The sequence below is a fragment of the Odocoileus virginianus genome, chromosome 8 (genome assembly GCF_023699985.2).
Source record: "Odocoileus virginianus isolate 20LAN1187 ecotype Illinois chromosome 8, Ovbor_1.2, whole genome shotgun sequence".
Classification (NCBI taxonomy): Eukaryota; Metazoa; Chordata; class Mammalia; order Artiodactyla; family Cervidae; genus Odocoileus; species Odocoileus virginianus.
The window spans coordinates 59,672,514-59,698,696 of NC_069681.1; the positions used below are offsets into that span (position 1 = coordinate 59,672,514).

Sequence of the window (26,183 nt, forward strand, 5' to 3'; positions counted from 1 at the left end):
TGCCCGCTTTCGCCCAATCCTCACAGCCCTTAGAAGGCCAACCAACAGCAGGCTCGAAGTTTTTCCGCTAGAGAGGTTCACTAATATCCTGGAGGAGGAAGGAGCGAACTTCTGGTTAAAGTGTGGTTGTGCAACAGGGCTCCGAGCTTGACACTTTCCGCCGGAAGAGCACTATAGCGGGTCGGGATTCCGAGCGGGGAGGCGAGATGCTCAAGTCCAAGACTTTCTTGAAAAAGACGCGGGCGGGTGGCGTGATGAAGATTGTGCGCGAGCACTACCTGCGGGATGATATAGGCTGCGGTGCGTCGGGGTGCGCGGCGTGCGGCGGAGCGCACGAGGGGCCTGTCCTCGAGCTGCAACCCCTGGACCGGGCGAGTAGCCTCTGCCCGCAGCCACACTACTTGCTGCCGGACACCAACGTGCTGCTCCACCAGGTGCGCCGATAGGCGGGCGGAGCCGCGGGCACCGCTGTCCCACCAGGAGAAAGGGAGACAGGGACACTGAGACCCTAGGAGGAGCGTCTTGGGCAGCATTACGTAGTCAGGGAGAGGCAGCCCCACGGGACCCATGCCTCCTGCCCCCAGGCCGAAGTTCTTTTTCCTTCTACTGTTTTTTTTTTTTTTTTTTCCAATCTTTACTTTTTTGAGTTCTTGGAGTTATAAGAATTTTAGATACGTCAACTTTCTAACTCCTGCTGTCTCTTCTGCCTTAGATTTTAATGTCTGGAGGCCGGGGACCTGGGCTTCTGTGGCCTCCTGCCTGCGACCCCCAGGCAGCTTGTAAGTGCCTACGAACGAAAACCATGTGGGCCAACGTATTTCTTTATTAATGATTAATTCTACAAAGTTTTGTAGCTAGTTTGTTTACACTTTAATCGACCTGAAGGGTTGGTTTTCTGTTGCAAAATAGCTCCTTAGTTTAATGTACAGGTAGTATTAAAAAAAAAAAAAACCTGCAGTTTTAGGTTCAACAGAAGCAATTTATGAATGAACACGGGAAAAAAAATAACTATTTATTTATTTATTTACTTAAAAGATTGATGTCCTTGAGGACCCTGCCATCAGGAATGTCATCGTGCTACAAACAGTTCTCCAAGAAGTGAGAAATAGGAGTGCTCCAGTATACAAACGAATCCGAGATATGACTAATAACCAGGAGAAGCATTTCTACACATTTACTAATGAGCATCATAGGTAGGGGGGAAATTACCTCAGTTATCAAGAAACTAGTACTAGCTAAATTGGGGGGTGAGAGTTCCTGGCTGGCATCTGTGACATTGTTGGAAGATACACTTTTAAGTTTCATACTTCTGGGAGTAATGTTTGATTCTTACACAGTTTACAGACCTTGCTAAGGTCACATAGGCGTCGATTGGGTCAAAGCCAGAACCAAAGTCTCCTGGTTCCTAGAAAGTGGTAGGTCCTTTAATCTCCAAAATGTTTTCATTTTGAATTGGTTTTAGCATGAGTTGAGCAGTAGGATTTTTGGAAGATGAGATTTGCCTAGGTTTCTGATGTACCGTGTTATATGAATAACCAACATAAGTTAATTAAATATAGGCGTTTGTGAAGGAGAACTTTAAAAATATAAAGCAGGTATATTCTTAATGGGCTCTTAAAAGTTACACTAATACCTTATAACTGATCACATTAATGACAGTAAGGTTAAGACATATAATTCGTTTCAGATTCAAGATGTTTGTTTCAACTTATTGTGTGATCTTAGAAAATATGGTATTTATTACATTGGGCTTCCTGGGTGGCTCAGTGGTCAAGAATCCGCCTGCCAATGCAGGAGATGTGAGTTCCATCCGTGGGTTGGGAAGATGCCTTGGAGGAGGAAATGACAACCTGCTCCAGTATTTTGCCTGACAAATCCCATGGACAGAGGAACCTGGCAGGCTAGTCCATGGGGTTGCAGAGAGTCAGACACGACTGACAGATGGAGCATGCATTTCTTGTATTACATAAATAATTTATAACGAATCCTGTTTACTTTTATTAATCAGGATTTCTCAACATTGCCATTATTGACCAATTGGACTGGGTAATTCTTTGTTATGGAAAGGCTATGTGAGGCCCTGTAGGGTGATTAGCAGCATTCCTGGCCTATACTCACTATGCCAGTAGCAAACCCTCCCCTCACCCACCACCACCAATCCCATGAGCTGTAACAGCCCAGAATGTCTTCCGATGTTGTCAAGTGTCCTCCAGGGGGGAGGATATCAGGGGCAGTATCACCCCAGATATTGAGAACTGCTGGGTTAGACAGTGGATTGGATAATGAAATCCCATGGGCATATACAACCTTAAAAATATTTAATATTTCAAATTTCTCTTCCTTATTCTTATATCCCAGACTTAAGTATTACTTATGTAAAGAATATCAGTTAAGCACTTGTAGAATTCTTGTTTCTATTTCTTCTTTAAAATCCAAAAACAGGAACTTCACAGTTTTTCAGCACTCAGAGACTTAGTTTCTGTGGAGCATGACCATCAGATTTTTAATACAAAGTTAACACTTTTCTTGGCTGTAAAGGTGCAGTAAATAGAGCTTAGCAGTACTGGGGTTGACAGGAAGAATTAGGACACTCAGGCATGCTAAAACCAATTCAGAAATTTATGACCGTGTCTTTGATAATTCTAAAAACATTAACAGATGTGTTTAATTTATATTAAAGCAGGTTTATTTATATTAAGTATAAAACTCTAAAATTGAACCTCTAACCTTTAAGAAGTAGGTAGAAGTTATTGTGCTGAATTTTGTAATTGTTCTTAAATTTAGCTTTGAAGAACAGATTTAAAGAAATAAGTATACTGACATTTGATAGCTCAGAGTTGGTAGACTTAGAAGGAATATGCAGTCATATCTGGGTCTTGTCTTTCATTATCTTGATGGCCCTTGTCATGTATTCCGAGTTTATCATGGATAATTTACAGGCATCATGTACTTAATAACTACATTAATCATATGATCACACGTCATCTAATCATACAGTTGGTAGCTTTTAGGAATTTCTGTTAATCTACAGTTTGAATGAAATCTCATTATCAGACCTGTAAAATATTAGTATAGTTTTTTTTTTTTCAACAAACTGTTACTTTTTTTTAATGTCCCAACCTATAGAATAAATTCCGATATTGAGTTTTTCTTTTGATGAGATGAATTTATTTTAGCTTTTTATTATTCCATTAATAATATGATTTTCTTCTTTCCAAGCAAATTGTTGTCTTAAAGACATCACTAGAAGGATCTTAATTTATTTCCTCTGTGAGGTATAAATGTGAATACATTCGGGGCAAAGATGTACTATTGACTTTTATGTTCAGTGATCATTAAGCGTATATGTCCAAAGACTCTTCCCGTGTGCTTGGTTCTGTGGATTTCCGTTTCTTGTCTTTCTCTTTCCCCTGTTTATTACACTTAGAGAGACTTACGTGGAGCAAGCACAGGGAGAAAATTCCAATGACAGGAATGACAGAGCCATCCGGGTAGCCGCAAAATGGTACAACGACCACTTGAGGAAAATGCCGGCAGAGCATCGGCTGCAAGTCCTCTTCATAACCAATGACAGGAGAAGCAAAGAGAAGGCCGTGGAAGAGGGGGTACCAGCATTCACGTGTGAGTCTCTGTGTGACCGGACTGTCAGTTCATGTTTGCAGACGCACGCAAAAATTATCATCAGGCCCATGGTCAGATGTTCATTTGACTTTTTGGTGTTTTCATGGTCCTGTATAGCTTAATGTGACATTTTTGTATTTTTTTTAAATTTTTCAACATTGCTGAGCTAAGCGAGTTGTGCCACCAGTGGCTGTTAATTTTCCTGCCAACATTTGGAGTGGGCTTAGCAATAGAAGTTCATGACACACTTGATCCACTGCCTCTTGGGCTTGACCACCTCTACAGAGGTTCCCTCCCCTCCAAAAAATTGATATGTGTACTGTCACGAATAAGATAACCCATGTTCTTCTGAATTTAAGGGGGATAAAAAACATTTAAATTTATCAAGAACAAAAAACTTATTTTTCAGGTGAAGAATATATAAAAAGCCTAACTGCTAACCCCGAACTCGTAGATCGTCTTGCTTGTTTGTCTGAAGAAGGGGTATGTTTGAGTTTGCTTTATTTTGTTTTTGGGAAGTGAAAGATTAACATAGCCACTTTGGGATGTTAAGCTTATAATTACCGGATTTAGAAATTGGAATATCAGTGGGCAAGCTGGAATTGAAATAGGAGTTGGGTGATAAACAACACAAATGGCTGCAATAGGCTTTTGATCAAAATGGCGTCCCTAAAGTCTTGACTTCTACAATACCACTGTTCACTGATACATCCTCAGCAACCCAAGTAGGGCCTGGCCCAAGGTGGCACTGTTTGTGTGATTAATCAGTGAAGGAGTTCATAGCTGGCTTGTGATAAGGAGTAGGTGTTTGACAAAGAAACAAGTGGTGGGCCCTGGAGAGAGAGCATCCAGCTGTAGTGTTAATTCCATAGGAGGAGGGAGGGCTCATGAGAAGTAGAACAGGAAGGCAAGGGGCCAGAGAGTGAGGACTCAGCCATTTATCCTGTTAGTAATTTTTAAACTATCATATAAAGGTCTCCCTAAAGGGCTGCTACTAAGAGAAGTTAGCACATAGGATTCTGGGCTCCCTACCTTATACTCTTAGGCTGAAAACATTAAAGGTTGATGAGAGTGTGGCTAGTAGGAACGGAGAACAATCAGAAATGTTACTTATTTGGAAAACCACTCTAATCTCTATTATAAGATGATACCTTGTATCTCAGCAGGATTAGAGCAGAGGCAGGAGTAGAGGGTCACTGCAGTAGTGGATGTGAGAGGGAATCCTTAACCTTATTTCCTTGAATGTGAAGTGTGTTGGGCAATAACGATGTCATAGCATTGTTAGGGTCGGATGCTGATAATGTTCAGTCGCTAAGTCGTGCCCAATTCTTTGCTACTCCATGGACTACAGCACCTTAGGCTCCTCTGTCCTTCACTATCTCCCGGAGTTTGCTCAGGTAATAGTAGTGTTAATAAAATTCTTATCTCAGTGCCTGGCACATAATTATGGTACATGTAAATGGTAGATACTATTAGGTTTTATATAATAGTGTATGTACATCCAGTCTTTTTTTTTTTTATTACTTGGAGGCTAATTACTTTACATCATTACAGTAGTTTTTGTTATACATTGAAATGAATTAGCCATGGATTTACATGTATTCCCCATCCCAGTCCCCCCTCCCACCTCCCTCTCCACCCGATCCCTCTGGGTCTTCCCAGTGCACCAGGCCCGAGCACTTGTCTCATTGTACATCCAATCTTTACAGCATTTTTTTCTCTGCCTGTTTTCAACCAGCTACTTCACAAACCTAAATAGAAGTGAAAAAATAAAAGCTGGACTTTATGTTTAGAATACAGGTAATAGCATTATCCTATCTAATATTTATCCACTAGTTGCATGCAGCTGTTTAAGTTTAGTTCAGTTTACAATTCATTTTCCCAGTTGTGTTGTTCACCTTTCAAGTGTCCAAGAGCCCCTTGTGCCTAGTGACTGCCATGTTGGAGATCACAAGAACACTTCCTTTATCACAGAATTGATTTGGGTAGCACTAAATGAAGTGGATAGGTCTAAATGAAGAAACAGGAAGTAGTCCAACATTGGTAATTCACAGTGTTTGACTACGTACTCTGATGGAGTGGAGTAAATGTAGGAGATAGTGAAACTGCAGTCAGTTCTATTATAGTACCTGTGTGTGTTCCCCAAAGTCACTGTGCCATGTAAAGTTTTATATAATGAAAACTACAGAGCTTGGGCTTCCCTGGTGGCTCAGATGGTAAAGCGTCTGCCTATAATGCAGGAGACCCAGGTTCAATCTCTGGGTCGGGAAGATCCCCTGGAGAAGGAAATGGCAGCCCATTCCAGTACTCTTGTCTGGAAAATCCCATGGACTGAGGAGCCTGGTAGGCTACCGTCCATGGGGTCGCAAAGAGTTGGACACAAGTGAGCAACTTCATTTTCACTTTCACTTTCACAGAGCTTAAGGGAAAATGTGATTAGGGACACAGGCAGAAACTTCTTGACGCAGTGGAAAGAGGATTTTCTCAATATAAACAGAAAAACAGAAAGTTGTTACACCAGATGAAGATGGTGTGGCTAGTAAAACATGGTAATCTGAAGTAACCAGTAGGTGTTTGAGGCATGTGTTTGTGTGTGTGAATGTTTTGTGGATTCAGCTTGGTTCAGCTGGATGCAGTTTTCTGCTCTCACCTGGTAGTTTTCTAATTTACCAGTTGCATTGGAACACATTTGTGTTTTCAGAACAAGCATGATAGGAGAGCTAACCATACTTAGCCAAGGCATCTAACCCAGATTTGAAATGTCAAGGCTTCCTGATAAAATTGTATCTGAGTTGAGATGAGAAGGATGTTAAAGCAAATTGCTTTGAGACAGAGACATTTTAGCTGTGTTGTATGTTAAAGGAGTTAATGACTAGGGGAAGAGCATTTCATGTGGAAGGAATAGCAAGTTAAAAGGCTGTGAGGTTAGAATAAGTTGGCAAGATGGCGAAACCCCTAAAAGTGTGGATGGGATGATGTAAGCAAGGGAGAAAAATGTTAGGAATGAAGTCAGAAATGTAGGCAGGGATGAGATCATGTAAGGATGTAGTAAGTAATGGAAAAAAATTGAATTTTAGTCCATGAGCACTGGACAGCTATTGAGCAGAATAATATACCTATTTCCCTGTTCTAAGGAGAACAGGTTAGAAGCAGGGGCCTCCACTTAGACGGATATTTTAGTATCCCTGGGAGACAAGACAGAAAGTTGGATCATGGTAGCAGAAGTTAAGGTAGTGAGAAGTCAGATGTTGTGTGTATTTTGTTGATATAATAAATATTTTGTTGATTTTAGGATTTGGTCATAGATGGGGCTGAGAGGGTACAATTAGTTAATCAGTTAATTATTTTAATAGGCCATATCATTAATCTATTTAATAGGTTATGTTCATGGTAGGTTTAATAGGTCCATATTTATTTTTAATAGGTCATGTTTATATGGTGGTGAGGATGTTATAGTACAGGGGGGAATTTGATTCCAGAGAGAGAAGAACAAAGGTCTTGAGTAGAGGAGAGGAAGTGGGGGATAGATGCTCATAGGTGAGCAGATTCAGCATGGAGAGGTGAAGCAAGTCTCGATTGATTGCTTCCGGTTCTCATTGTGGAGGTGGAGGTCCCTCATCTGAGAGTGAGGAAGGAAGACAAGGAACTTGGAGAGTTAAGCAGAAGAGAAGGTATAAAGTGATCTCCTTAGAAGATGGGAAATTTAGGAAGTGTAGAAGTCTAAAGGAGCCAGGCAGTTAGATTGTTGGATGTTGGAGGTCTCAGAGGATCCTGGAAGATATTGCGGTGGATCTACAGCAGGTCCCCGCCTACCTCTGTCTGATTGCGTTAGCTGTTTAAAATAATCTAAGTAAAAATAGCTTTTCTTTGCTTTCAGGAACCACAGTCTTCTCATACATTTGAGATTTCCTATTACCTTTTATATACTCCTGCCTGCTCACTTGATCACATAGCTACACACCTTCATTCGGGGACGCCTGGATGGGGTTGGAGGGGTACACAGAATTTCTTCTTCGGTGGCTGATACCAAAATGTAATGAAATGGAAATGTTTGTGTATGTTGCCTTAAGAATAAAAAGCATTTTTTTTTCTTACTGTGCTATGTTCTTTGAAATCCATGAGTTGTATCTACAGTAACATGGATGGTTGTTTTAAATACCTGATAGTGATAATAGTTGTATATGGAGCATACCAAAGACTCACATACTAACTATATCTCTTTTGGTTTGCTTATTTCACAGAATGAAATAGAAAGTGGAAAAACAATATTTTCAGAGCATCTTCCGTTAAGTAAGCTACAACAGGGCATCAAATCTGGCACATACCTTCAAGGGACATTTCGAGCCAGCAGGGAAAACTACTTAGAAGCTACAGTGTGGGTCCATGGTGATGACGAAGACAATAAAGAGGCAAGTGTGTACATAAATTCGTTTCACACTAAAATATTTTCTGTTCATTTTTTTCTTTCATAAGTGTTTCAGATTTTTGTACAAGAATTTAAATTTGCTTTATCCTCCTAGTTTGTGAGCTTGAAGTAAGTTATATGAGAGGTCACAGATGATAGAATTAATCATTTTTTCAGAAAACTGCTTATTAAGGAAAAGAATTTTCTATTAGCCCCTTTTAAGAGAATACAAATATAATCAATCAAAACCAAACCCTGCTATGGTGCCTCTATTTTCTGCATTATGATCTATTATGGGAAATACTATTTACCTAATGTATAATTGCTCCAGAGGGCTTCCCATACTTTAAAGCAAACAGCAGTCATTTTGGGGTGCTCACTATTTGCCAAGTACTTGTCTTAGTGCTTGGAATTCTGCATTTCATTTAATTTTCAACTCTGCTTATAAAAGTAGGCACTCTTTTGTTTTACCAATCAGGACCCTGAGATTTAGAGAGATTAAAAATTCTGGTATTAATGTAAGAGTTATGTGGAACACATGAACACAACTCATATTTTCTGACATTGTTTTTTCTATTTGATATTGAAAAATTTAGAGGGCAGAGGAAAGGGGCACTATGAAGGAAGAAAAAATATAAAGGAAGTGAAATAGAAACACACAGACATCAGAATATATCTCAACTTCTTGAGGGCAACCTTCCCATTATTATTTCCCTTTGAAAATATCTGGGCATGTGTTCTTTGCTATTCACACAGATAATCTTACAAGGACTTAAAAATTTAAACCGAGCTATTCATGAAGATATTGTGGCTGTGGAGCTTCTTCCCAGGCATCAGTGGGTAGCTCCATCTTCTGTGGTTTTACAAGATGAAGGTCAAAATGAAGATGACATAGAGAAAGAAGAGGAGAGAGAACGCATTGTATGAAACCAAGCAGGTTTTATTTCTTGTCTGTGTAGCTTTGAATAATTTGTTAATGTGTTAGCTTTGGAGAAAATTAAACAAGTTTCATTGCTTTCAGATTTATGGAATAAAATTACAGTCCTATAGGTTTAATGTATGTCATATACATAGTTGATTTCTTTTCCTCTAACTTAGTCTTCTTTTAAATTAATGTCTTACTGTGATCAAATAAACAGGTTGAAATACAAAAAGACTTAACTTGAGTATGAAACTTGAACTCTGACATTCAGGTATATGATCTAGCTGAATTAGGTTTAAGTAAATAAAATTTTATTTTTTCTTCTTTTACAGATTTAAAATTTTTCAAAATGTTTTTATGCAATGTTTATAATCCCCTCAACATAGTAGATGTACTTCTAGGCTCTTAAAAATAAGTCTGTTTAATAATTCCTTCTCTGTTACCATATTTATTATGAAGAAAATGCTTTCCGTTGTTTTTTATGACCTAAAGTCTACCTGATAGGTATTTTTCCATTTTAGAATTGTAAGAATGATACAGGTAGTTGGAATTCACAGAACTTTAGTAGTTCTTCTCTTTATATGAATTATAATCACTACTTTAGAGTCTTACTATAACACTATCTTGACAAGGTCCAGGCCATAGGAGAGTATTAGAGGTGAAATACTATAGGGTTCTTTTGCTATTTCTAGTAAGAACTATTATTTATTTGGGTTTATATTTTGAATAAGACAAGCGTTTAAAGATACATCTCTTTTTTTAAAATGAATTAATAAGTACCACTCTGCTCATTACTGGAAACTACTACTAAAATCATATTAATTACCAGACCTGTGCATGAGCATGTGTGCGTCTGTGTGTGTCAGTAAATCGTGTGTGTGTCAGTAAATCCTCACATTAAAACTGGAGAGTTGGGGTCTCACATGTTTATTCAGTTTTCTCTTTTAGATTTTTTTTTTTGGTAGTGCATTATTATGGAATTATTTTTGTGGTTTTGTTTGGCATGCTCTTGCCTAGAATCTTGAAACATCAAAATTCCATAGTTTTATGTCATAATTTACTGCCTGAAAAAGTATTAGTGTCTGTATTCTAATTCTGAAGGGAAATTGCCTCATTACCCTCACAGGACAGATAACTGAAGGTTTTTACTTTTATTTTTATATCTCAGCTTAAGACTGCTGTAAATGAAAAAATGTTAAGGCCTACAGGTAGAGTTGTTGGGATAATAAAAAGGAACTGGAGACCATATTGTGGCATGCTTTCCAAGTCTGATATTAAGGAGGTGAGTAAAGAGCATGTTGCTATGTAATGGAAAATGATGTACATTGAATAGAATTTAGAGCCCTCACCTTGCCCCCATCCCCAGCCTTTTGTGTGTAAATTCTTTTTTCCTAATGTTCTCTAGTCCAGAAGACATCTCTTTACTCCTGCTGATAAGAGAATCCCTAGAATTCGGATAGAAACCAGACAGGCCTCTACATTAGAAGGACGGAGAATTATTGTTGCTGTTGATGGTTGGCCAAGAAATTCCAGATATCCAAATGTAAGCTTGAATTAATAATTTTATGTTAGAATATTTAAAACTTTAGGAATAAAGTTGCTTCTTTTACTGAAAATAGAATCTGTCTTTATATAAAATGCATGCTTAAATTTAGGAGAATTAAGTAGTACATCCAATCTGAAAATTAATCCTAGGAAATTCCAATGTAAATCATTTGGTTAATTTTATTCAGACTTACTAACAAGTAATTTTTGGTGACACTGACTACAAAATTAGTGTTTGAGACCTAAGTAGATTCTAATAAACAAATTTTGAAGCTAAGATATTTGAAGTAACTTTTAAACTTGAGAGATAATAGGAGCTAAACAGATACCTTGTTATGTGAAAACTGAACTCTCAGAAGGTCTCCACCATAAATCACTTGAGAAGTCTTGTGATTTTTAGCTTTAATTTACCTAGTGGTCATTCTTAAGAATTGCGGAGAAAATTTAGAAATACTTAAGTGGTCATGGAAAATGTTCAATCATTTAGTGTGATAATAAAATATAAATTAATAAACAGAAAGCTGTAAAATGCACTGTTCTTATACTACTTTTTGGTTTTAGGGACACTTTGTGAAAAATTTAGGTGAAGTTGGAGACAAAGAGACAGAAACAGAAGTTTTGTTACTTGAGCATGATGTTCCACATCAGGCTTTTTCACAGGCTGTTCTTAGCTTTCTGCCAAAGATGCCCTGGAGCATCACTGAGAAGGTATGTTGAAAAGAATTCTTAGTGACGTTATGAATCACTGTATCTGACCTACTAGTTTTATTTGATTTCTGTATGTGTCTTTTAAAAACCATGTAGAAACCTATTCCCCTCCTCCCTTGCATTTAGTTTGCTACAGAACGCTCAGGTTATCATGAAAATCATTTTTACTAAAAGACAAACTTCTCTAGGGGACAGACACTGGGTGACATCAACGTTTTCTAAAGGCAAGGGGTTCACAAATTATAAATCATGAAGTGTTGTTATCACTGAGAAATAAAGCTACTTTTTATTATAATTATTGTTGATTTTATAGAGCTGTGTTACATCTGTACCACCAAAATTGTTTTTTATTTTTCAATAATATGGCATCTTTTAGGACATGAAAAGCCGAGAAGACCTGAGACATCTGTGTGTGTGTAGTGTGGACCCCCCAGGATGTACTGATATAGATGATGCTCTCCATTGTAGAGAACTTGAAAATGGAAATTTGGAGGTATTTGTAATTACGATGACATTCTATTCAAAAATAGTTCTGGTCTTGAATTAATTTTCTTTTGACCCATTGTAGAATTTGTGAATTATTCATATCGGGTAGAGTCTTGTAGCTGCAGAGACTCATGGCCATGAAAAAGCTGAAATGGTAACTGTGACTGACGTCTTTTTTTCCTTTTAGCTGAATTTCTTCTCATTAGAATTCCTTTAGTACATTTACCCAGTTAAGCATGTTGACATCCTTTTTATCTTTTTAAGGTTGGTGTTCATATTGCTGATGTTAGCCATTTTATTAGACCAGGAAATGCTTTGGATCAAGAGTCAGCTAGAAGGGGAACAACTGTATATCTTTGTGAAAAGGTAAATGTGGTAAATTTAAAGTGGAATTTTGATACATCTTTTCTATCGTCTGTTTTATTCTTAATAAAGTCATCTGAGGTGTTTCCTGAGGAAGGGAGAGCCTCAGTATTTAATGAAATATAAGTAATCACTTTGTTAATTGTGTAGTATGTCATAATCATGGGCACTTTTGGATTCCGAAACAGTGGAGTAGTATATGAATTAGCTAAAAGACATACATAGAATAAGGCGACCTTAAATCAGTGAAAATATTGCAGTGTTTTTTGTTACTTAGCCAAATAACAAGTAGATGTAGTTGATATAAATTGTTGTGAAGTGTTAACTTGTCTTTGAGTAATTAATATATTTTCCATTTTTTTACATATAGTTAAGTCATGAGTCTGTTGTGTCACAATTACTATTTCTTCTTCATTAAGTGTGCTCCCAGAAACTTACAGAGAAAATTGTGAGAGTAGAGGGAAAGTCAAGCTTAATTAACTGTCAGAGCTCTTCTGTGTACCTTTTTTCCATAAGAATTCATTGTTTCTCAAGGATGTTGAAAACACCATGGAGTTTGTGTGAAGCATTGGAGGAAGGTCCCGTTGTAGAGTTATTAGGGCTTGTGTCTGTTATCTAGTACAAACATTTTGTACAGAGCAGAGATTTCAGACTTTCAGGGCACAGCTAGGTGGGTAGTGTAAAGAACTTAGCACTGACATGAAATCCAGTTTTCTTTCATTGTTTTTTTTTAAAGTCACTCAGTCGTTGTCCCACTCTTTGCAGCATGGGCTATACAGTCCATGGAATTATCTAGGCAAGAATACTGGAGTGGGTAGCCTATCCCTTCTCCAGCCGATCTTCCCAACCCAGGAATTAAACCAGGGTCTCCTGCATTGTAGGCAGATTCTTTACCTACTGAGCTATCAGGGAAGCCTGCTGCTTCCCTCTTGTGAAAATTGCATGTAGCTACTTCTCTAGAAATAGACTTTTTTTTACATTTAACATTGTCTCAATTCTATTTACAGAGGCTCCCCCCCCCCACATCAATGTTATTTGAGAATAGAACCTCAAATAAATGTATGGATATAGCTCAGTAATCTGCTACTCTTATTTTATCTGTTTCAGAGGATTGACATGGTTCCAGAGTTGCTTAGCTCTAACTTATGTTCCCTGAGATCTAACGTTGACAGGTATTTATGCACGCTTCTTCATAAAAACATAGTATTTACTATTTTAACAGATTCCCTTTAATAAATACTGTCTTACTTTTCTCCATAGGTTGGCATTTTCGTGTATTTGGGAAATGAGTCACAATGCTGAAATCTTAAAAACGAGGTTTACCAAAAGTGTCATTAATTCTAAGGTTGGTTTCATGTTTAATATTTCATGTTGCACATCTTTTTTACTTTTAACAATGGTCTAGATTGTTTTGAAAAAGTTAGGCTTGTTAATAAGAAGTTTTCCCCCAGTTTTGCCACAAAATCTTGTTTTCAGTTATCTGCTTAATTTTTGATGTTATCTAGAAATGAGTTTCGGAGAAGGCAATGGCAGCCCACTCCAGTGTTCTTGCCTGGAGAATCCCAGGGACGGGGGAGCCTGGTGGGCTGCCGTCTATGGGGTCGCACAGAGTCAGACACGACTGAAGTGACATAGCAGCGGCAGCAGAAATGAGTTGATGTGGCAATTTTTCTGTCTTCAGAAACTTAGAAAGCCTGTATGCTTAGGTGACCAAGTAGATTCTTTTAGCCCTAATGTAGGAACTCCAGTATTTGAAGTTATCCCAATTTATAACTGGTTAGTATTTTAAAAGATGGTGTGTAAACCATCTTCTTGCTCCTCACACTTTTTCACTGAAATGATATAAGCCACAGTTGAATTCTAGTAGAACTAGTCTGAAATTGATGTTCAAACAGAATGGAGCAAGATTACATTTCTCACTCCTTTCCTTCTTTTGTACCTTTCATCCAGTTTCCTTATGCTCTCATTTTGCTCTGAATCTTCCTCTGATGTCTACGAAACTCTCTTTTTTTTTTTCCTCTGATACAAAATTTAAATTTTATTTTATTTTCTTAGTTCATGGTTAATTTTATTTATTTTTTAAATTTTTTATTGTGGTTTTTGCCATACATTGACATGAATCAGCCATGGATTTACATGTGTTCCCCATCCCGATCCCCCCTCCCGCCTCCCTCCCCATCCGATCCCTCTGGGTCTTCCCAGTGTACCAGCCCTGAGCACTTGTCTCATGCATCCAACCTGGGCTGGTGATGTGTTTCACCCTTGATAGTATACTTGTTTCAATGCTGTTCTCTCAGAACATCCCACCCTCACCTTCTCCCAGAGTCTAAAAGTCTGTTCTGTACATATGTGTCTCTTTTTCTGTTTTGCACATAGGGTTACCGTTACCATCTTTTTAAATTCCATATATATGCTTTAGTATACTGTATTGGTATACTTTATCTTTCTGGCTTACTTCAATCTGTAGAATGAGCTCCAGTTTCATCCATCTCATTAGAACCGATTCAAATGAATTCTTTCAGATGGCTGAGTAATATTCCATAGTGTATATGTACCACAGCTTCCTTATCCATTCGTCTGCTGATGGCCATCTAGGTTGCTTCCATGTCCTGGCTATTATAAACAGTGCTGTGATGAACATTGGGGTGCACGTGTCTCTTTCAGATCTGGTTTCCTCGGTGTGTATGCCCAGAAGTGGGACTGCTGGGTCATATGGCAGTTCTATATTTCCAGTTTTTTAAGGAATCTCCACACTGTTCTCCATAGTGGCTGTATTAGTTTGCATTCCCACCAGCAGTGTAAGAGGGTTCCCTTTTCTCCACACCCTCTCCAGCATTTATTGCTTGTAGACTTTTGGATAGCAGCCATTCTGTCTGGTGTGTAATGGTACCTCATTGAGGTTTTGATTTGCATTTCTCTGATAATGAGTGATGTTGAGCATCTTTTCATGTGTTTGTTAGCCATCTATATGTCTTCTTTGGAGAAATGTCTCTTTAGATCTTTGGCCCATTTTTTGATTGGGTCATTTATTTTTCTGGAATTGAGCTGCAGGAGTTGCTTGTATATTTTTGAGGTTAATCCTTTGTTTCTTCATTTGCTATTATTTTCTCCCAATCTGAAGGCTGTCTTTTCACCTTGCTTATAGTTTCCTTTGTTGTGCAAAAGCTTTTAAGTTTCATTAAGTCCCATTTGTTTATTTTTGCTTTTATTTCCAATATTCTGGGAGGTGGAAACCCTCTTTTTCCAGTGATCTATTTTCTAGGTTTACCTGCATTTTCTCTCTTTTTGACATCATTCTTTTCTGATTAGCTAGTGGTTGGAAATAAAGCTTAGTGTGAAACTGGCAAGGAGTCATGTGTGAATGATTTAAATTTTCCTAGATTTGTATTTTTAAATAAGGTGAGTTTATAATTCTTCCAAAGTTGGTTAGTTTAGCAAAATTTTATATGAAAAAAACTTGGTAAACGTGTAACATAAAACATTTTTAGATAAGGAACACTTAGCTCCTAGTGGATAAGTTAGTTCTCCCAAGAATCTGTCCCGATCTGTATCACCTCTTTTTTACTATTCCTGATTTTTACTCATAAAACTTAAAAAAAAAAAGGCTAAAAAAGTGGCATTTTTCCATGAGGAGGGAAATATAGGAGCAGAGCAGAAAGCTGTTTGTTTATTTGTATTGTAACTGGAAATTGATCTTTCCTACTATGACTTTCCAGTTCGTGGATTAAATATTTAATTTGGGGTATTTACTGATTTCCTACAAAACATGATGTCTGGACTCGTACTTTTATTATTTGCTGTGTGTAAGGAAGTACTGGTCATCTGGAAATGATTTCACTTTACAGTCGTTATCAAAGAATAATCTAACCTTCCTTTTATCTTATTTCAATTTTTCCTAAGTATTTATGAATTAAAAGAACAATGAAAGAAATGAGAGTTTAACAGTTCTATCATTTTATTTTGTTTTAATGTAAGTTTGCTTATGTTGTGTAATGCATCAGATAAAAGTTAATGAACCAGAAATCATTGGTGTGGAATATAAATATTATAACTAGGAATCTCTTTTGTTATTGATTTTAGGTTTTCTGAAATCATGGATATTTTATAGTGGAAACAAACTTTCAAAGGTAAACCAGATTTTTATAAGCATTTGTATTAATATATGGTTTCTTTTTTTAGGCTTCCCTTACATATGCTGAAGCTCAGATGAGAATTGATTCAGCAGCCATGAACGATAATATTACTACTAGTCTCCGTGGACTAAATAAACTAGCTAAAATTTTGAAAAAAAGAAGAATTGAAAAAGGGTACATTTCAAAAATATTAAGATTTATTTTAATTCACCTATCCTGCTATTACGATAACTTGTGAACTCTTTATGAAGTGTTTATCATGGACAATGATGAATTATTTAATAGGCTGAGTAGGGACTCTTAAGTAGATATATTCTATTTCTTCTAGCTACCTTTTTAAATATTAGCAACTTGATTCTGGACTGAAGTTTGTTCAGGAGTTCTGTTATGTTGCAGACCTTGATATGTCTGAGTTAAAGATCTTGAAGAAATTGTAGGAAGGGAAGATCTTCTTGAGACTTTTCTATGGCTTGTTCCTGATTTTAATTAGCAGTGAATTTCAAGACTGAACGCTGTTTTTCAGATGTTTCAATAAAGACAAATGAAGTCCTTCTTGCACTTAGAGTTGGAAGAGATTTTTAGAGCATGTTTAATCCAACACCTTCAGTTTTTAAATGATTAGGGGTTACATTGAAGCAGTCTTATGAAATATCTGATCACTAGTGGCAGATTCACATCTTTTAGCTGTTATATATCATTGCATTTGCCTGACTGCAAAGGAGTTTTAAGGAATATCTACGTACCCAAATCTGTTGAAGTAGTCGGAAGAAATTTGATTCTTGAAAGACATCATCAGCTGTCAGAGTAAAGCCTTGAGCCTTTCACGTGTTGGTCTCTGGATGCTCGTGCCCATCCACAGTGGAGTCACAGTGGTTGCTGAAAGTGGTTTTGTTGGGTAGTGCAAACTCTAGATCTCTGCTGTTTTCATAAGATGTGCCTATTAAAGCTAAAATTCAAGAAGATTAAAAATTCAGTTCCTGAGTCACACTAGCCATGTTCCAAGTGCTCAGGAGCCACATGTAGGCTGGTGGCTACCATATAGGATAGGGTGGATTGAGACCATTTTCATCCCTGCAGGATGTTCCACTGGACAGTGATCTTCTAGGTATTTATGCTGAGCCACCCCTACTTAACTCTACTCATATTTCAGTTTCCTGGGAATTTTGTTATGATCCTAAATACTACACTTGAAGATGATTTGAAAAGAAATTGAAAGGATAATTTGGATGAAGTAAAACCCAATGAAAACTTTATTGCTCAAATTTGTCATTAAGATGTAAATAAGATGACTATAATTAGATTTCTTTTGTAATGCAAAACAACACATTTTTCATCATATTCATTTATTGAAAGTTTATAGTATGCCAGGTATCAGAAGAAGGTTTGTTGTAAAAGCAAAGTGAATAAAACCAATTAAAACTATTTTGGCAGTTTTAAAGTAAGAGATGTAGATTTGTATCTATGTAGATTGTGATTAGGACAGAAAAGCTATTTATTTAATTTGAAAAACACTCTGTACTTCTAGTTTTGAAAGTAGATACTCATATACTGGTAAAACCTATCTAAAACCTATCATTGAGTCTTCTCAGTCTTAGGGTGAATAGAGAAAGCAATCAGTTAAAAAAAATGGTTACCTTTCACCTTCTTGAAGGATACGTTTTGTCTTATCTATCATATGTCTAAAAGGATAAGCATTATGTTTTAAATGTTCTGTGAAGAAATAATGATCAAAATATGGTCATTATACCTTGCTCTTTAGGTCAAGCTGTATTAATTAACACATTAATTGTAGTGTAGAACCTTGTTGTATTTCTTGAGTTATTTGTCATGGAAAGAAAGGCATATTCCCTCTCTAGTATTCCTTCTATAGTTCTTGCAGTAAAGGTGAGTTGGGGAAAAAAGGACTTGGAATCCCACTTGCCCCAACTCATCTTTTCCCCTTCTTTGTGATTGTCCAAAGTTACCCAGCCTCAATGAAATTCTTAGGTTTTGGTTGATTTGGAGCTGACCGGATGCAGATAGGTTCATGGTGTGTAGAAACACATTATGCTTGCCTTGTGGGAATTTACTTTTCAAAGAAGAACTTGCCAAATCTTTAATTGAGCTGTGCATGTAAAGCACTTAGCCTGGTGTATTATCTGATACGTAGTACTCAGATACCAATAGCCATCAGTATCTGTAACGTGAGTTGTGGTTTATTAGTCTTCTCATTGACTGGTTGAGTGTATGTGGAAGATACTTTTGAACTGAGGATCTTTTGGTGTTACTCATTTGACCAGGGCAGCTTCCCTTTTGCCTTTTTCCACCATCCGTCACCCTAATACATTGTTTCCTGTAGTAAATAAAATACAATTGATTGCGTTCTTTATGAAACTGATCAAACCCTCTCATTTTGGGTATAGAAGACATTCTTTATCCTGAGAAACATAGGACTTATTTTGTTATATTGCTGTTGTCCTGCCTTTTAAAATGGATTTGAGAACTGTAAACTATTAGGCCATCTGTGAAAATATAAAGGAACATAAAAGTTAGCAGGTGGTCATAAAGCTTTCAAAAGAGAAACTGTCAACACTTGCTTTAATCATTTCTGTTTTAAGAGTCACTTCCAGAGTTATATCTGTTACTGCCCCCAGAACTGATTCACCTCCTTATTTTATTTAGGGCTTTGACTCTTTCTTCTCCAGAAGTTCGATTCCACATGGACAGTGAAACTCATGATCCTATAGATCTGCAGACCAAAGAACTCAGGTATGCAGTTTTTTTAATGGGTAGTTGGTAAGATTTTTATTGTAATATAATATTTTTCATGCATTGGAGAAGTAAATGGCAACCCACTTCAGTGTTCTTGCCTGGAGAATCCCAGGGACAGGGGAGCCTGGTGGGCTGCCATCTATGGGGTCACACAGAGTCGGACACGACTGAAGCGATTTAGCAGCAGCAGCAACTAATGTATATATTAATAAAACGTTTGTACTCCCAGATACCTGTTTTAGTGGAGTTATGATTTCTATAGAGAAAAATAAACATGATTTTAGTTTCTAGTCTCATATAAAACTCAGATACCTTATTTGTATTATATAAGAAAACTTGCCAGCTTCATTTGTCTTAATGTGTGGTGTATTAGAACTTGACTAGTAATAGTTATGGTAAGTAAAAGAGGATTGCCCTTATTAATTTCTTACATATTTAATAGAGAATAATAGAGAATATATTGTGATAGGACAGACCTAGGCCAAAACCCTGGAATTTGAAGTCACACTGCCTCAATTTGGATCCGATTTCTGCCAATGACTCCAGGCAAATTATTTGACCTCTTTACACCTCGATTTATTTGTAAGTAAAATAGAATTGGTAGTGGTACACACTCATAGGGTGATGTGAAGAATAGTCAGAGGTTAATTCTTGTTATTGTTTTATTGCTTTGGGTTAAGGTTTAGGAGGCAGGGGCTTGCCTGGTGGCTCAAATGGTAAAGAATCTGCCTGCATGCAGGAGACCTGGGTTCGATCCCTGAGACAAGGCTGATTTTGATTAAGTCAGAGTTGGGCCTCTTTCCATACCTATTATATAAGGTGATTCTGAAATTAAGCCTGCATTTACATTTTTCTAGCAGATGACCAGGGATTAAAAATGGGATTATACTCAAGTTTGTTAGTTAGGACCAGAGTGTGCTTTACAGCTTTAGAGCTACAATTTAAAAACACCTTTGCGTGAACTGTGCAAATAAGTCTAATGTTAGTGGAACAGTACATCCACTACCAAGGGCTCTTTTGAGGAAAACCTTGAATCTTGTTTTACCAAAGTAGAACATCACCCATCTCTTCTTACCAAGAATAAAAACCACATTTCTAAGAGATTGTCCCCATAGTTTTAAAGACATGTTTGGAGGTCTTCCTAATTAAAAATTAATATACTTCAGAAGTCTTGTCAAGAAGTTATGTTGTTAAAGAAGGAAACAGGAGTGACAGATTAATAATACATGTTCAGTAACTTGGGAGAAAGCCTATTAAACAGAACACAGGGACTTACCTGGTGATCTAGTGGTTAAGGATCTGCCTGCCAATCCCAGGGGCATGGGTTTGATCCCTGGTCTGGGAAGAAGATTCCACATGCCTTGGAGCAACTAAGCCCATGTTCCACAACTGCTGAGCCTGTGCTTTAGAGCCTGCAAGCCACAACTGCTGAAGCCTGCCCACCCTAGAGCCCATACTCTGCAATAAGAGAAGACACCACAACGAGGAGCTCATGCACCACAACAAAGAATAACCGCCACTCATTGCAGCTAGAGGAAACCTGCTCACAGCAATGAAGACCCAGTGCGGCCAAACACATAAATAAAATTATTAAAAAACAACAGATCATTTACTAATATTTTGTTATACACAAATCATTTACTGTGTTTGATGAAAAACAGTATCAAATTGGTTGAGTTTTGAAGTCAGGTCATAATGGGCCCAGATCCTGTTACTCTAGTAATTCTGACCTTTAGCGAGAGATTAATGTTACACATCTTTAGTTTTCTCATCTACAAAATAGGACTAATACCTATATTCATATACATGCACACATACCACAATGTAAACAGCACTTATAGCACAATGCCTGGGACATCATAAGCACCCAAAATAACTATTTTAAATATCTTTTCATTTGGGGGATTTATTGGTGAAAGTTTCCATTTTTTTAAGCCAATATTGATATGACTTAAATAGCTCTTAATTCTTAGAAAACTGTATTTCTGTAGATACAGAATTAAATAAAAATCTCTTTGGACTCAGTGTAAAGAGGTGAAAATGCTTACGATTTAGATTTTACATGTTACTAGAGTTAGTAAAGCTTCTGTTTTTTTATAAAATATCCTTTAGCATAAGATTTACTTATGCAATAGGTGAATTATAAGAGATTTGTTAGCATAGTAACTGAGAAGTGAAAGGGATGTTCTTAAAACTGCACATGTGTATACACACATGAATGTTTGCATAGGAATTTTCATTATCTCATTGACAGAAAAAAATAACTTGTGAATGATATATAGAAATCTCATTCTTTAATGTCTTTTCATTTGGCAGAGAAACAAATTCCATGGTGGAAGAATTTATGTTACTTGCCAATATCTCTGTTGCAAAAAAAATTCATGAAGAATTTTCTGAGCATGCTCTGCTTCGAAAACATCCTGCTCCTCCTCCATCAAATTACGAAATTCTTGTTAAGGCAGCTAAATCCAAGGTATGGTTCCATAGCTAGAAACATCATCTGTATTCATGTTGTGATGTAGTGTTTGCACTGAATAATCTATAGCCACATTTCCATAAAAGTTCTGTTGTTTCCTGATGCAAAAATGTGCCAGTAATTCTTTTCATTAAAGAAATCATCTAACTTGGGTATGGTCATCTCTTCACACATTGAAATCATTTGCCCTATACTAAAGCCAGACGTTCCAAACTACGTTATTTATAATATCCTGAACATATTAAACTTTTCCATATCTCTGTGCTTTTACGCATTTTCTTCATACCTGTGTTACTTCATGTCTCTGAACTGCCGACCTCTTAAGACTTGGTTGTTTTTTTTCCTCTTTATCTTCAACTCACTTCAGTCCTCTTTATTTCACATCCCTAAGAAAGAAGTCCATTTTTGCAAACATGAAAAAAAGGAAAAACATAGAAAGGGGAACCCATTTCCTCAGCCCCTTATACCCCCTGCCTCTGGTTAGTAGACTTTTATTTAGACATGATTACCTCTGCTTTTGGGGTGACTATGGCTTACATTGGTTTTCTTTGGATCACTTGCTCAGGCCACATCTTTCCTGTCTGGAAGAGAGGGAAGAAAGGGTGTTGGATCTCAGAGCATTATTCTAACAGGAGGATGCTGGTTTCTCATTTTTCAGACCTTTATGGTGGGCCGGCTCCTATTGTATCCATTAGAACAGTATCAGCTTCTCCTCTCCTCCAAGGCTTACTCTGTAAATTGGAGAATTTTCTCTTATTGTCCTGTTTCTTTGTGTGACCTGGGTAGAGGAAGGAGTTTATGTATTTTTGCCTCATTTCGCAAAGTAGAATAGGCAGTTAACTGCTGTATCATCATGTTGAGCTGTAGTCACCAATACCTCTGGCCTTTACTTCTACACTGAATGGAGGGAAAGGGTCTGTAGAGAAAACCCTAACATGCGGAAACGGAACCAGATCTGCTTTGATGTTTTTCTACGCCAGCAAAGATGAGGCAAGTACAGTTGGACTTTGAGAGGTAGCACTACTGCCCCCACTATTCTCTCCCCCTTGAGAATGTTGGTGCTTCAGTACCTTCAAATGAATTCGGAAAAATTTAAGGTTTGGTACTACACAAAACCACTATGACTGTTCCTCAATTTATTTTCAGTTCTCCTAGATAAGGATAAAAGGCATAAACACTTATCACCTGGTCAGAAGACACCATACTTTTTCAGCCTGATACGTTATATTTTGAAGGCACGGCTGGTACTGATTTTAAAATGTTTAATTTGATCCTTTTCCCCTATTCTTTGGGCTTCTCTGGTGGCTCACATGGTCAAGAATCTGCCTGCAATGCAGGAGACCAGATTTGATCCCTGGGTCAGAAAGATCCTATGGAGAAGGGAGTGACTACCCACTCCAGCATTCTTGTTGGAGAATTCCATGGACAGAGGAACCTGGCAGGCTACAGTCCATGGGGTCCCAAAGACTTGGACACAACTGAGCAACTAACACTTTTACCTGTTCTTTATTCACAGAATTTGGAAATTAAAACTGATACAGCCAAGGCTTTAGCTGACTCTTTGGACCGGGCAGATTCACCTATTTTCCCTTATCTAAACACCCTGTTAAGAATATTAGCAACTCGCTGTATGATGCAAGCTGTGTACTTCTGCTCTGGAATGGACAATGATTTTCATCACTATGGCTTAGCATCCCCAATATACACACATTTTACTTCACCCATCCGAAGGTACTTTTTCTCCTTAACAAATGAGAGATAGAAAATATTTTGAACTGTGAAAAGATATTTAAATGCTAACATGGCACGATTCTTATTTTTTCTTTATGTGTCTAGATATGCAGACATCATTGTTCATCGGTTGTTGGCTGTGGCTATCGGAGCTGACTGTACTTATCCAGAGTTGACCGACAAACACAAGCTTGCAGATTTATGTAAAAATCTCAATTTCCGGCACAAAATGGCTCAGTATGCTCAGCGTGCATCTGTGGCTTTTCATACCCAGGTATTTGCCTTCTGTCACTAATGTTAGCAGAAATGAAGTTTTGTTCACTTTTAATTTGACTGCAGAATTTTTTTTTCTTAACTTCAAAATACTTTAAGGTAATCCTTAATAAGGTTGTCTGCTCTTTTACAGTTATTTTTCAAAAGCAAAGGAATAGTAAGTGAAGAAGCTTATATTCTGTTTGTAAGAAAGAATGCTATTGTGGTATTAATTCCAAAGTATGGTTTAGAAGGTACAGTGTTTTTTGAAGAAAAGGACAAACCAAAGCCACGGCTTATATATGATGATGAGGTACAGTATTTCTGATGGTTTTATTTTGGGTTTTTTCTTTTGGTGGGAGTGGGGAACACTTTGTCTTCAGTAGGTTGCAAGTGGTAAAATTATTTTTGTACCCTACAGAATTTTATGCCTACTAAGCTTAGCGTTTTACTCACAATTTCTCACCTCAGTATATGTTCTCCTATACAAAAGTTATTAATTTCTTTCTACTCTATCAAGTTTTCCCTTCTAAGGAAAACTTGAATTATGCTTTGTTCCTGGTGGACAAATGGATTAAAGTAAAGGCATAAATGGCTGTTGATAGCTCCAAGAAGGGAATTTTTTCATCCATCTCGCAGTGTGTTTTACCTGACACACTCCCTACTTCCCTGATTAGTAGAAGTACAAAACAAATTTCTGCCGAATTACCTGTGTGCCCCTGTACAAAACCAATAATTTGCTAATTAAAGGGTTGAGAATCCTGCGATTGATGAATAATATATTGGGACCACAGAGCGGGAGAAGTGTGCATATAAATAGGTCATTTGTATATGTGAGGGTGTTAGGTTAGAGGTTTTGGTTATGTTAAACACCTAGGTGCTTATTAAATATTGAAGTTACTTTTAAATTTAAACTTTTAATTTGGAAGATAAATTATAAAGAATTAGAACCAAGCTTCAAGTGGAAGAAAGCAATTAAAAATAGTAAAATGTGTTTTGTTTAGATACCATCACTTAAAATAGAAGATACAGTATTTCATGTATTTGATAAAGTTAAAGTGAAAATCATGTTAGACTCATCCAATCTTCAGCATCAGAAAATCCGAATGTCCCTGGTAGAACCACAGGTAAGACCAGACTTACACTGTTCATGTTGTGGTGGAATAAACAGTACATATTTTGTGAAATGAGTGATACAGTCCTGAGGCATTTGTTTAGTTATAGAATCTTAAAAGTTGTGTGCAGGACAGGTATCTACAGAGGAAATCCTATTTTCTCACTGATTTCCCTAGGCTGCAGGAACCCAGGCACCTGGGCTGCTTCTGAGTTCCTTGGTTCCACAAATGGAATCCTGAGATCTGCCTAGTTCTTCTTCATTTTTACCAGTTTTGAAATCTGCACTTTTGAAAAGCAGTTTAAAGTGTGATTCACCCTAAGACATTGGATCTCAACCTTGGTTCTGCCCCCACCACACCTGAGGCCTGTAAGGCTGACAGTGGCTCTCAGTGGGAGAAGCTGAATGTGTTATGGCTAAACAGACGCTTTCCAAATGACAGGCTTCTGTCTGTTGAGATCATGTCTGCTGTTAAATTCTGAACCGCTATTCCTTTGCATGTGATATACATACATTTGTACATTGTGTGGAAAACCTACTGTTTCCCCTTGCCTCCACCATCCCTCCATCTTTTTGAACCTCAAAGTGTCAGTGAAGAAGAGGAAGATTAGATGGAGGTTTCTTCCTTATGTTATGCTTTTACTCACCTGTCCTTCCCATTTTGCATTACTTTAGATACCAGGAATAAGCGTTTCAGCTGATGCTTCAAACATGGACATTAATGAACCAGAGAGAAAGAAGAAGAAGCTTCAAAAATAGCTACAGTCAACAACAACAAAAAAACTTCAAGGATTGGTTTCCTTTAAAACAAAAAGAATCTTGAGAGAACACTTGTAAACCTAAGAAGTGTCTGATACAGTTTGTTACTTCTAAGTACATTTTAATAATTTTTAAAATTTGCATTTTTATTGAACTGTTGACTGTGTCTGTCCCATCATACTGCTTTCTTTCAGGATTAAAGAACTATTTATGCAGAAAAACTCAATTGAATAACCATCACTTATATAGTGGCAGGACAGCAACTGAGGGATCTGTGAAGATCTCTGAAAGGGAGCACTCACCTGCTCACTGAAGAGGAGATGAGTCTTGCATAATTTGATTATCTACTATTGACAGAAAAAAACTAATTTTCCTATGGAGAAAATATAACATTTTTAGAAGCAAGGAACAATCTAAGTCTTGAAAGCTGTCACTGTATGGGATGGCAATTTTTAGATTTCAAGACAGTGAAGTCAAGAGCTGTCAGGGAATTCAGCCTGTAATTTCCTCTGCCATCTTTAATTTACCTCTTATTAGGGCGTCCCAGGTGGCATAGTAGTAAAGAATCTGCCTGCCAATGCAGGAGACTCAAGAGACGTGGGTTCAGTCCCCGGGTTGGGAAGATCCCCTTGAGGAGGAAATGGCAACCCACTCCAGTATTCTTGCCTGGAAAATTCCATGGACAGAGGAGCCTGGTGGGCTACAGTCAGTGGGGCAGGAGGTGGTGGGGGAAGGGTCACAATGAGTCGAACATGACTGAGCAACTTGCACACAATGGCTACAACTTACATTGTGTTCCTCTACTATTAAAAACCTGCATTTTATTAGTGGTCCCTAAACAGGTGTGCAGATGGTGACTGCAGCCATGAAATTAAAAGACGCTTACTCCTTGGGAGGAAAGTTATGACCAACCTAAA

General features: G+C 37.5%; 1 protein-coding gene across 1 annotated transcript; it reads left to right on the forward strand.

The window, feature by feature from the left end:
- Positions 1-84: 84 nt before the first annotated feature.
- DIS3 (DIS3 homolog, exosome endoribonuclease and 3'-5' exoribonuclease) lies at positions 85-25,487 on the forward strand. Its single transcript, XM_070471586.1, has 21 exons — positions 85-434; positions 1,036-1,193; positions 3,428-3,621; positions 4,031-4,104; positions 7,863-8,030; positions 8,783-8,947; positions 10,117-10,230; positions 10,354-10,491; positions 11,055-11,201; positions 11,578-11,694; positions 11,952-12,053; positions 13,158-13,222; positions 13,311-13,395; positions 16,230-16,357; positions 18,845-18,931; positions 21,251-21,407; positions 22,927-23,141; positions 23,247-23,415; positions 23,548-23,706; positions 24,398-24,520; positions 25,183-25,487. The coding sequence occupies exons 1-21, from the start codon at positions 207-209 to the stop codon at positions 25,264-25,266; spliced, it is 2,877 nt and encodes a 958-aa protein (XP_070327687.1). The 5' UTR covers positions 85-206; the 3' UTR covers positions 25,267-25,487.
- The last annotated feature ends 696 nt before the right edge of the window (positions 25,488-26,183 follow it).

What these genes read in the sequence shown, in the direction of transcription:
- DIS3 (XM_070471586.1), top strand. Translation starts at nt 207, where the DNA reads ATGCTCAAGTCCAAGACTTTCTTGAAAAAGACGCGGGCGGGTGGCGTG. An exon ending in CCAACGTGCTGCTCCACCAG is followed by an intron (nt 435 to 1,035) that starts GTGCGCCGATAG and finishes TTTACTTAAAAG; the next exon opens with ATTGATGTCCTTGAGGACCC. An exon ending in TTTACTTCACCCATCCGAAG is followed by an intron (nt 23,142 to 23,246) that starts GTACTTTTTCTC and finishes TTATGTGTCTAG; the next exon opens with ATATGCAGACATCATTGTTC.